This window comes from Cricetulus griseus, assembly GCF_003668045.3.
Source record: "Cricetulus griseus strain 17A/GY chromosome 1 unlocalized genomic scaffold, alternate assembly CriGri-PICRH-1.0 chr1_1, whole genome shotgun sequence".
In the NCBI taxonomy this organism is placed as follows: Eukaryota; Metazoa; Chordata; class Mammalia; order Rodentia; family Cricetidae; genus Cricetulus; species Cricetulus griseus.
The window spans coordinates 44,591,062-44,603,671 of NW_023276807.1; the positions used below are offsets into that span (position 1 = coordinate 44,591,062).

At 34.9% G+C, this 12,610-nt stretch overlaps 1 protein-coding gene across 19 annotated transcripts in view; it reads right to left on the reverse strand.

Moving 5' to 3' along the window:
• Pcm1 (pericentriolar material 1) overlaps positions 1-12,610 on the reverse strand; it is an 85,471-nt gene that overhangs the window by 66,869 nt on the left and 5,992 nt on the right. For 7 of the 19 annotated variants that reach the window (XM_027391178.2, XM_027391177.2, XM_027391173.2 and 4 more), the window contains exons 2-7: positions 8,495-8,612; positions 6,583-6,828; positions 5,241-5,510; positions 3,313-3,483; positions 2,990-3,106; positions 1,039-1,227 (exon numbers count right to left, since the gene is read on the reverse strand). In XM_027391178.2, coding sequence (XP_027246979.1) covers positions 1,039-1,227; positions 2,990-3,106; positions 3,313-3,483; positions 5,241-5,510; positions 6,583-6,828; positions 8,495-8,590 — 1,089 coding nt within the window. In that variant the 5' untranslated portion in view covers positions 8,591-8,612. Of the gene's footprint in view, positions 1-1,038; positions 1,228-2,989; positions 3,107-3,312; positions 3,484-5,240; positions 5,511-6,582; positions 6,829-8,494; positions 8,613-12,610 lie in introns of those variants that run through there. The other 12 variants (XM_027391183.2, XM_027391182.2, XM_027391180.2 and 9 more) reach the window with 4 other exon arrangements.

Here is a 12,610-nt window from a genome sequence, read left to right on the forward strand (position 1 = left end):
AAAGGATACCTGCTGTAGCTCACATTCATTTTCTCCCCTTCAATATTATTAAGTCTAAAGACAACCAGGTACTTTTCTGCTCAGAAGGGAATACCTTTAGCTTAATACTTTGAGTAATTAAAGACCCCTCCCCAAAATGAAAAAGCACAAACTACCAAAATATCTGAGGTTAAATTTTGTCATTTTAAACACCAAAAAAGGAAAAATAAGTACAAAAGAAAGACCGATCATTGGTAACAAGCTAGTAATAAAACTTACAAAATTATTCTTGTGTACCCTAAACTATTAAAATGGTATTTTGCTCTTGCTAAAAAGACACACATGCTTTTACAAATGCTATTTTATTCAAATGTATTAGAAGAGTTACACAGTTTTCTTCACTTATCTTAAATGCCTTTATACGAACCATGGGAAACTAAGAGAAAGAACATTTAAATCAAACACTGAAGAAGGAAACTTATCAAAACATTAAAATATCAATGAGCAAATCAACTAACTAAACCGTTTTTTGATTTTTTTTTTTTTCCCCTGAGAGGGAGAAAGAGAAAAAGAGGTTTTAAACAGTACACAAATAAAAGCCAAAACCTGGAAAAAAGAAATTTCTTCTGTTTAGGACAGAAAAATCTAACAGTTTGTACTATTTTCTTTTTCTCTAATGAACTACTATAATAATAACACAAAAATTTAAAGTATCATAATTCATAAGCAATACTATTACAAACAAAAGCAATCATCAGTCAAGGTTTAAGAATGTTTTATATACTCTGAATTTCCAATAGCAAAAGAACAAATTATGATTCTAATCCTTTATACTTGTAAATCAAAGTCAGCTACCATATTTTATCCATGCAGAGGTATATTCTAAAGCAAAAAAGGAAATAAAATCATTTAGCAATAGCATTTTCTAAAGCAAATTACAGTATATTGTTAATTTATAGAGTTAAGAGTAATAGCAGTTAACAAAAAAGCAATTAAGAAAGAAATAGAAATAAGAGCTGCTCATTTAAAGACTTCCCAAGTCAGCATTGTGAAGTATACCTTTGAGGGAAATCCACGTTTTCGGCTATATTTCCTATTAGGTCTCAGTTCCCTGTCATTCTGAGGAGCTCTGTCACCTTTCCCTTTTGGACTTGTAGTAACGTCAATGTCTGAAACCTGTTCTTGTGAAGCTGAATTCCCTAGTTTGTCCTCAATGCAGGGCCGAATTCTCAGACTAAAAGATGCCTCCTTTATTAAATAGTGTAGCATATTAATTTCTTAACACAAACTCCTGTTTAACATATAAGCCAGCCTTGTAAATAAATACAAAAATGTCTCAGTCCACCTTTTTAAAAAAAAATTTAACCCAAATCCACCCCCAAGAGGCAATAAATTTAATTATTCTTAAGTTTCTGTAAAATTAAGTTGCTTATTAAATTCAAGTAAGCATTACATTCTTAACAAGTTCCAAGTATGCAAAACTGCTAACACATATCTTAACATTTATTCTGACACATAACAATTTACCAAAGACCATGATTTTACATGATTATAAAAGAAATTCCCATCACAGTTAACACTTTGGATTTCAGAACATAAATTACAATCAACTGTATCATTTCCCATACCTCTCCAATAAAATCCATTAACCAGCCTGCCCCAACGTAAGGGAGAAATTATTCCCAGCACCACTATGAATAGAAAACAATTTCCCACAGCAGAATCCGTTTTTTCAACAACTGTTTGTATCAAGCCCCCTGAATATTTCCTAAATACAAAGAGAAACAGTTCAAATTTCCTTTTTAAAAAAGTTTAAACAGGAAGGATAGGAAGGAGAAAAGAAGCAGGTACATTTTGCCAAGCAGTAATAAAAGGAAACAAACCCTCAAATTCCTAATGCTGAATGGTATTTTGAAATATACTACAAAAATCAAGGCATGGGTACTTACACTTTCAAAAGAAAGGGCTTACTAGCACTAGGTGTTTGTTGCATGACTATAGTGTTGTTTCCATAGTGTAGTGGCTGTCACATGCACTTCAAACAAGTGTGTGATGACAGGCACTTCTGTTCAAATAAAAATGCTTAAAAGCAAAGCAGTTTTGAAATCTACAGCATTCTATGAACTAAATCTATCTTATGACCTTTTCTTTCTTTCTTCCCTTCTTTCTTTTTTGCTTTTTTGTTTGCTTGTTTTTCGAGACAGGGTTTCTCTGTGTAGCCCTGGCTGTCCTGGAACTTGATCTGTAAACCAGGCTGGCCTCGAAGTCCACCTGCCTCTACCTCCCAAGTGCTGGGATTAAAGGCATGTGCTATCACCACCCGACAACCTTTTCTTTCTTTAAAGTTCTATAAATTACTATTTTTTTCCAAAGGAAAAATGTTTTTATTAATTTTACTTTATAATCAGAAACCACATTACTTTTTCACTGAAAGGAAATAATGTCAATATTATCCTGTCTTATTTATTAGCCTTTATTTCAACTTTTTGTCCATCCAGCTTTGATATAGTACTATAGTATGAAAAATTAAAAAACAAATCTTAGCACATTTAAAATGAGTCTTCATCAGCAAATGAATGTGGAAACTTCTCCAGCTTAACACACTTAACAATCATGAGTATCTCTAGTACTATTAACAGCTCTTAGACCTACACAAACTTATAACTTTGCCAATGCTCCTTAAATTAGGAAAGCTGTGCTGAGCAAAGCCAACTACATAGATATTTCTGTACACTGACATTCAAAAATAACCAGATTCCCAATTCAATTCAAACTTTTAAAATTCTTTAGTGTTACTAATAAAGCTTTCAAACCATATATATATATATATATATATATATATATATATATATATAGTTTCTAAATGATATATATATATCATTAACAATTTGAGGGTTTCTTTCCTGGGATATACTTTTTATTAAAGAATGCCAAATCCTGTCATCTTGAAAAATGGAGGAAACCCTTATATCTTCATTTCCAGCAGTTTAATTACCAAAAAGCCGCTTACCGTGGTATCTGAAGCCTCAGACTGCACATCTATGTTTAGCGATGTGCTCTCAGCTACAGAACCAGATCCCACAGCTGAGTCTATAGTCCGAACATCCTCCTCCTCATTTTCTCTAGCCTGAAATATTGTAGTGGTATAAATCATACAACTATTAAAATGGGCAATAGAAATGTTATAATGGATGGCAACGATTTTTGAAAATATGTTAACTCCTGGCGTGGCATCGGAATGTCATCAATATTTGTACATAGTACATTATAAAAAACAAAAAAACAAACAAAAAAAAACCTCAACATATATCACTTTAAAAGTCCAAAACTTACAAGGATTTTCTGGAGAAATTTCATGTATGACTTTTCTTGCTCTTTGAGGTGTTCTATTAGATGAGAAAGGCGCTCAACATTAGCAGATCTTTCATTTTTTTCTACAAGATCTTCTCTCATAGAACTAGCTTTAGTAATATAGTCACGAATTTGAACAAGTCTGCTTACAATCTGCAAGGAAAGTATTAAAAAGAAAAATAAGAATGACAGTATACAACATAACTAACTACATAACAATAGTATATGTTTTTAGTTCAAATGAAGGAGAATCAAGAATGTATCTAGGTTTATCATAAATTTGTATATCCAAGAAAATTTAAAATTAAAACATAATGGCCTATATAAGCTTCAATCACCAATTTAAAAGTAATTTCAAAATTATGTTAATTTAATATCTGAAAAAATGTATCTTTTAAAATTTTATTTTTGTTGTAGAGAGATTCTGTTTGGTTTTTATGTCTGTGTAGTTGAGTGCCATGGTGCATATGTGGAGGTCAGAAGACAACTCCCATGGAGTTGGTGTTCTATTTTATGTGGGTTCCAGGTATTGAATCCTCAGGCTTGCAAAATGTAGACAGCAGAGGAAGCCCCAAGTTAGTGAAGTCCTGAGAGAATATGTACAGTTGAGAACAGCACAGCCATACATATGACTCCAAGATCTCAGACCCATGAAACATTGGCAATGTCAATGGCAAAGCTCTCCCCAGAAGCCCAAAGTATGAGTGTTTATGAACGATTGATCAGTGTTTACAAAGACTAGCAACTGCAGCTTCTTTTTCCAGATAGTTACAGCCTGAGCCTGCTCACCTATAGAGGCCTCCTATGAAGACTAGTTAGTAATCCCCACCCTGTGCTGTACACACACGCACACGCACACGCACACGCACACGCACACGCACACGCACACGCACACGCACACGCACACACACACACACAGGTTCCAGATTACAGCAGTAGCAGAATTCCACCTGATTCTGCTTTACTGTGCATGTGTCTGACCTTTCCTCATTCCCTCACCACCCCTACTCAGAGTTCAAAGACCCAAGCAATGCAGGTTGTTCCACTAAGCTATCTCTCCAGACCCCAAAATTTTATTTATAAAACACAATGCTGAGGGGGGCACTCATGTCTGCACATGATATATTATGCATACATATGTCAGAAACACATGCGGAGATCAGCAAGTGGTTCTCTCCTTCCACCTCTACATGGGTTCTAGATATCACATTCAGGTTGCCAAGCTTACACAGCAAGCACTTTTTTTCTCTGGGCCATCTCACTGGCCCTAAATATTCTGTCTAATGTATATGTGTCTTTATAAATAACTGGTAGCATTATAAAAATAAAATTTAAAAGTAGGATACTTTTCAAAGTATTTTCCAAAAATTCCAGCATTGCTTTATTTTTTTCCATGATTTTTTTACTTGTGTACAGGTGTGTAGGCAGATGCATGTGAATACAGAAGCCTGGGAAGACAAGTGGCATCTGATCTCCTGGAGCAGGAGTTTCGGGAATGTGAACCAATGTGTCCAATGTGCATGCTGGGAACCAAACTTGGGTCTTCCACAAAAGCAGTGTAAGCTCTTAACCACTGAGCATCTCTCCAGCCCCAAAAGCCACATCTGAATAAAATGCTTTAAAAAAAAAACCCTAATCATACTGATTCCAACCCCACTTTACTAAAAATTAGCAACTTCGTATTTGGCAATTAGAGAAGCTTTAATGAACATGAATATGCAATTTCACAATCATCTAGGGAAGAAAACATTATTCTATTTAAAATACATGGTACATTTTTGAAGAGGATTAGAAGAGATAATTCTACTTAACTGAAATTCCTATATGCATAGTCTAATACTTTTTGAAGATCTTATGGTTTACACTTTGAAATCTGCAAAGCAACCACACAAATAATCCCATTTTATTACCTGGCTGCTCTCCATAGCAGGTTCTCCTCGCCCATCTTCTTCAGAGACTTGACAGTTTTGCAAAAGATCATTACTTAAAGCAGAAGCAAACAGCTCTTTGCATTGTGCTGATGCAGTCATTTCTCTTTTTGGAAGACCTGGAGTAGCATCCTTGCTCTTGTTAGTATTAATCTGCATAGGCAAAAAGTTGAAGGGCTTTCGGTTTTCACTAAGCTGACGTTTGTTGTTAGCCGCTGTTGCTCTACCTTGAGAATCACTTCCAATACTTCTCTATACGCAAAAAGGAAACCAAATCACACAAACATTAATCTTTCAACAATTTTATAAGATTCCAACATTCTTAGTTGCATCATTAGATGATGAGAACATGGTTTTGTAAAAAGTTTTGAAAAAGCTTCAGATCTACAAAATTCTACTAAATTATCAAAATTTGTTTACTCTCTTATTCTTTTTGGAAGTAATTCAACTGATGAATATGAATAAGGCTAGTCTAACACTAATACTGTGGGCTATATTATAATTCATATCGCTATTTTTTACTTACAAAATTTTTATAGGCTTTGGCTCCAATAAATCAGTATTAATTAATAGAATATTAGCATACTGATTTATCTACATAAAAATACCACTTGAAAAAGCATTCAGTTTACAACTGGCAAAACAGATGAGGCAGACTGTTTACAAAGTATCTCTAAGGCCAAGAATTTAATTTCCAACAACAATAACAACAACAACAACAACAACAACAACAACAACACACACACACACACACACACACACACACAATCAGTTTAGTATCTGACATATGTGTGTATATGGTACATTTATATAATATATGATCATTTATACCATCACTGTCATATTAGACTTGAATCTACTTTTCTGCATGTTTGGAAACCTCCTTACCTCCACAAGAATCAAATACAACAATAAAATACCAGTAAAAATACCAGTATAAAGAGTTTATTATTTCTACTTGCCTTTAGATCTAAACTTTATTTTGATGATTATAAGTCAGTTTTAGTCTAAACTTTAGATAACCAAGCTCATTCACATTTATCCAATAAATGTAGTAAACTTAGTAGCAATTTTATCTAGTTAGCAATATCTAATTTGCTAATGAAGTTATCTTAAGCTAGCTATTAGAATAGTAATAGCCCAGAAAGAAATACCTTGGCAAATGTAAAAATATGACTATTTCTCTCCAAAGACAGTATTTAAAGTTCTCCCCACACATACAGAAACGTGTATTCTTCCCAGTCTTTTATTCTTAAGACATATTACTTAATCCATTTTAAGTATTTCCCACAGTTATAATTTAGTTTGGAAAGAATTCACAAACCTGATCTAAATCACTGAAGTTTATCCGCTGTTTAAGTTTCTCTAATTCTGCCTGCTCTGGAACAGACATCTGAGTCATATATCTACTGTGTGGAAACGTATGTGGAATCTTTGTTCTTCGCCTTCCAACTCCTGGTGATGACTCCGGAGAAATATCATTAGTTACCCTCTTATCACTTGCTACACCAAACTTTTTCTTATTCTTTTCTGATGATCTATTGGCCTTCTTCTGTTGGCCACCCCACTCCTTTAAAAAAGTAAAATCAAAAGTTAATCTGGCCTATATTAAACCAAGAAAGTAATTTGATATGCTCAAAAAACAAGAAACTTTGGTCTGGATATTAAAGTACCAAGACATTTTTCACATACAAATACTCTTAGAGGTTTATTTCTGTCAATCCATTTTTCTCATTATTATTTCTATCTATCCTAATATTGCAGCTTGGCCTTTAAAAAGTTTATTACCATGCTATTACAGATAACAAATATTAAACTCCAAATCCCAACCCACAAATCAATTTAAATATTTTCAGTCATTTCTTTTTTTTGTTTGAGATAGGTTTGTTCTAGTTTAGACTGGCCTTGAATTCACCATACAATCCAGGTTAGCCTTGAATTCATGATTTTCCTACTCCAGCCTGTCAAGGCTATAAGACTACAGGAGATGTTCAAAAGCATATCTAAAAACTATTTTTCCTAGCTACCTGTTATGATACATGTCTGTAATCACTCAGGATTACAGCTGAAAAAAGAATCTGGAGAGTTCAAAGGAATTCAAGGGCAGCTTAAGCTATGTAGTGAAACCTTGTCCCAAAAAGATAAAATATTGTTTTTTTCTAAATTAAGTAGTGAAATAAATACATTTTTAACTGGCCTCCTTTATATTACAATCAATTTGTGTAACAAAAAGAAGATATAACTAGAGTTAATCTAGGTTCTAAAGCAATTACTGCTTCCTACAGAAACACTAGGCAAATCATTTCATTTCTATGGTTTTGGTCTCTTAATCTTTAAAATAAGATACCTTAAAAATAAGATTAAAAATAATATGTATGAGTATTTAGAACAATGCCTAGCACCTGGTAAGTATTAATATTACCATTATTGTACTCATTAATATTTTGTAGGCAAAAATCTACTACATACTATTCAATACAGAAATGATATTTTAACTAGAAAAATACCTTCATTTACTCATACCTACATACTCTAATTCAGTCAACAAAAACAACTATGCATTCCTACATTATCCACATTGGAAGACTCTTAGTTACCACTATAAAAAAACTATTTAGTAAACTGTCCTTATTTATAAGAAATCTTGTGTAAGAACTGTTTCTCCACCCCATTCCAAGTATGGGCATTCCTGTGAACTTTTTATACTATTTAGCCTGACTTTTCAGGCCCAGATGAATTAAAAAGAAATTTGCATCCAACACACATTTAGCTAGCTCATCATAACTTTAAATTGGTCACTATGTAATTTCCTCCATGACTGAAAATCTTCAAAAAAGGCAGCCTTAGCATATGACACAATCCAGAGAAAGAGAAAAGGCAGATCTAGAAGGGAAAGCTGGGTTAGGCAGAGGTTCTGAGAAGACAGGCACAATGAGGAAACGCAATTTTTGACAATTTCCAGTTTCTTTTTTTTTCATTACCTAAAACTGAATTTACTCCTTTAACCTGGTTTCCATAAAGCACTTTTACCTCTTGCAATAAATCACTATTTTTAGTTTAAGCGAACTCATGCTTATTAACTAAAACCAAGGTGACTTCAACCAATAGTAAGTAGCACAGAGTCCCTTAGTATATTTGCCTGCAGTTTTTGAAGTGTTTTGGTGAATACAATTGATGGGAAAACCTAACTGAACATTAGTGGTCAACCATATACCATCTACAGAAAGATATCATACCATATTGTTGAGTCGGTCATCCACACTCTCACTGCTCCAGTTTGGTAAGTCCTGATCATGCATGACTTCTTCAAAAGGACCTCCTCCTGTGGCCATATTGGCGCTAGTAATTAGTTCTCTGCAAAATAAATAAAAACTAAGCTTTTTAACACATAAAAACAAACTTTTATTTTAAAATTTGTATTTATATTGTATGTATGCAAGTTTTTGTATGTAAGTGCAGACATACATGCACCACAGTATATGAACAGAGACAACTTTCTGGAGTCAGTTCTCTCCTTCTACTGTGTGATCTGGGGATGTAACTCAGTCATCAGGTTTGTATGACAAACATTTTCATAGCTAAAGCATTCCGCTGGCCCAAACTTCAGATCTTAAATCATTCCATCAAACTCAGTAATATAAAGGAATCTCTGAAACACTAATTTTAAGAAATACACTGCCAATCATATGTCACATATAAGTTGATTTCCCTGCTATACACGTATTAACATGAGATAAATAGCAAGAGTGATGGATATGGTAGCACATATAATGTCAACAGTAAGAAGTAGGAGAATCACATGGTCCAGACTAGGCCGAGCTACATAAGATCTTTAAGACCTTGCTTTAAACAAATGCACTAAACATTTTTCAAAGAGTGTCCATTGTCTCAAAATGTCGTATTAATCTTCCTGAAGTCTATCAAACTCATAAATCCTGCCTGCAGAGGTTTTTGGCTTTTGATGTTCTTTTTAGTAGTGTTGTTTTAGGGCTTTAAATTACATCTATTTATTTATTTGTTGTTTGCTTGTTGAGGGGGTGAGTGCCACAATTCAGGTATGGAGAACAAAAGATAACCTGCAGGAGTCAGTTCTCTTCCCCCACTATGTGGAACTTGAGAACTGAACTTAGGTTGTCAGGCTTTGTGGCAGCATCTGTTTCTGTGGCAGCATCTGTTTCTGATGACCATCTCCCCTGTTTTATTTTTTGAGACCAGTCTTACTATGTAGCCCAGCTGGCTGTGTCTTAACCCCCCAAGTGCTAAAATTAGACTCATGGACCACCAAACCCAGCAAGATACCTCATGAAGGTTTTGCTTGTGGACATGAAAATAAGGACTGAATATTATATGTGGGTCAGAGAGGAGAAAAAGAAGTAACAGAGTTGGAACAAAAGTGGAGGGTCAGAAATAGAAATGACCATGAGAAAAGATTCTAGATTTCCACATGGTCATACTGAAAGAGGGGCAGATGAAGGTGGAAAAATCAAGATAACTTTATCTAATACAGGAAGTTACTAACTACAAACAAAAGGAATAAACTACAGGTAATTTTACCAAAATCATTCAGTTGAAGAGCAAAAATTATAAATTCAATTTACTCTGACTCTTAAGATCCTAACTTATTCCATTTAATAATACCAAACATCATCCATGGTAAAACAGGATTTATCTCATGGATATTTTGTTTGTTTGGTTTTAGTTTTTTGAGACAGGGTTTCTCTGTGGCTTTGCAGGCTGTCTTGGAACTAGCTCTTGTAGACCAGACTGGTCTCCAACTCACAGAGATCCACCTGCCTCTGCCTCCCCAGTGTTGGGATTAAAAGTGTGCGCCACCACGGCCGGCAAGGATATTTTAATGTTATAGTATCTATTAGATTAAATTATACAGCACATTAAAAGTTTATCTCAAGATAAAGTGACATAAAATTTCACCCAATAGTAACTTGAAAAAACATTTTAGAGACAATGTTTCTCTGTATTGCTTTGGAGCCTCTCCTGGAACTCACTCTGTAGACCAGGCTGGCCTCAAACTCACAAAGATCCACCTGCCTCTGCCTCCCGAGTGCTGGGATTAAAGGCGTACGCCACCACCGCTGGCTTGAAAAATCTTTTAAAAAAAAAAATACTCGATTACAGTTACATTTTTATTTATTCTGGTTTTCTTGTTTTGGGGGAAGCTGGCTCTATTTTTGGTGCTGAGTAGGAAACCTGAGGCAAGTGCTCTCTTCTATATCCCATACCATTTATGTTCTTTTAAGGAACATATGTTATTTTAACAATTCTTTAAAACACTGGAAAGGAGCATATCATATTCTTATTGTGTGTGTGTGTGTGTGTGTGTGTGTGTGTGTGTGTGTGTGTGTGTGTGTGTGTGTGTTCATCTGTGGGAGGGTACATGAAGAGACTGAAGACAATGTCAGATGTCACCTTCAGTAACAGCAACCACCTCGTTTGAGACAGGTCTCTCATTAGCCAGCTCACCAATTAGGTTAGACTAGCTGACTAGCCACCAGCCCCAGCTTTTTCACCACACTCAAGTCCTTGTACATGTAATGCAAGCATTTAGTGAGCCACCTCCTCAGCTCAAAAAGTACACTGTAAGCAGTCAACATTATTCTTTAAAACACAGAGAACAATCTCATTAAAATCATACCTGTTACTGGGCACTATCCAAAAATTCTATCAGGCAGAAAAATATGAAATACAAGGGGAAAAGAAAAAAGGTGGTATCTTAAACAATTATAGAACTTCAAAATATCACTTTGGTGGTTTGAATATGTATGGCCTGCACAGAATTGTGTTTAAAATCTTCGCCTATAGGGAGTGGCACTATTAGGAGGTATGGCCTTGTTGGAGAAAGTGTGTCACTGTGGAGGCTGGCTTTGCAGTCTCATATATGCTCAAGCCATGCCTAGTAACAGTTCACTTCCTGTTGCCCTCAGAGCAAGATATAGAACTCTTAGCTTCTCTGCCTGCAAGCTGCCATGCTTTCTTACCATGACAACAATGGATTAAACCGCTGAAACTGCAAGCCAGCCTGAAACTGCAAGCAAGTCCCATTTAAATGTTTTCCTTCATAAGAGTTGCCATGGTCGTGGTGTCTCTTCACAGCAAAAGAACTAAGACAATCACCAATAACAACTTTAAAACAAGAGATTTTTAATACTTACAAAACTTTTGCTCCATTAAAAAAAAAAAACACTATCAAATACTATAGGACAGTATTAGATAAAATATTACTATAAAAACAGTCTTCTCTATTGACAAGACTAAATATTATAAATGTACCATTTTTTTTCTAAATATATATAAGTTTAATGTAATACACCCCACCTTCCTACTCCCACCACCACCCCCCGGAAAAAAAAAAAAAGAAAAAAGAAACCAACCCACTGCTACTTTTCTTGGAACTGGACAAAATGACTCTAAAATTCAGCTGGAAGAATTAAAAAGTCAGAGACAATACAATATGTATTACAAGGTTAGTGGTAGATGATAGGCCAAGTGAGTAGAAAACCAATCCAGCATAGCAAGCATGAGGGTTATCTACATAAGACTCATTCTAGCCCAACAAAATATATACAATTAGAAAAACGTAGTAATAAATAGTAATCATGGTTATATTCCTTACTACTGAACAAGTACCCCATTAAGAATCTTCTCCTTCATAACTTTGCCATGTATGATTATTCAACCAGCAGACAATCTCCTATTTGCAAAAAGATTTAGAGCCTTAGCAGATTTCCTTAGCTGGAACTCTTATTAGTCTTAAGCACAGCACATAGAAACAGTATTTAGCCTCACTTTATCCATGACTCCCAAAGATATATCCAGTATCTTTCTACATCACTAATTCCTACAAGTGAACAGAAGTTAATGCTTTTGTCACTAGAGCCTCAGCCTCTTCAAATAGAGAAAGGTTACTTTACCCAACACCAAGATAAAAAGAGATTAAAAATGGAACTGTTGATAAAATAGGACTTTTAAAAGCCAAATTAAAAAAACAGAAAAAGTACTTTTTTGCTTTTTTTCAAGACAGGGTTTCTCTGTATTGTTTTGGAGGTTGTCCTGGAACTAGCTCTGTAGACCAGGCTGGACTCGAACTCAAAGAGATCTGCCTGCCTCTGCCTCCCAAGTTCTGGGATTAAAGTCATGAGAGTGGTCACTGGCTTGGTATTTCTTATAGCTGGTGAAGGGGACCTAAGCAGAAGAGAATAAAAGTAAGATCTGTGCTAAGTACACTAGGAATGTGATCCTCCAAAAGAGTACAAGGATACCCCTAAAATGGCTGATGCACTAGAGAACACACTGCATTGCCTGAAACTAAGGTACTTGGAATAGAGTTGTAAGGA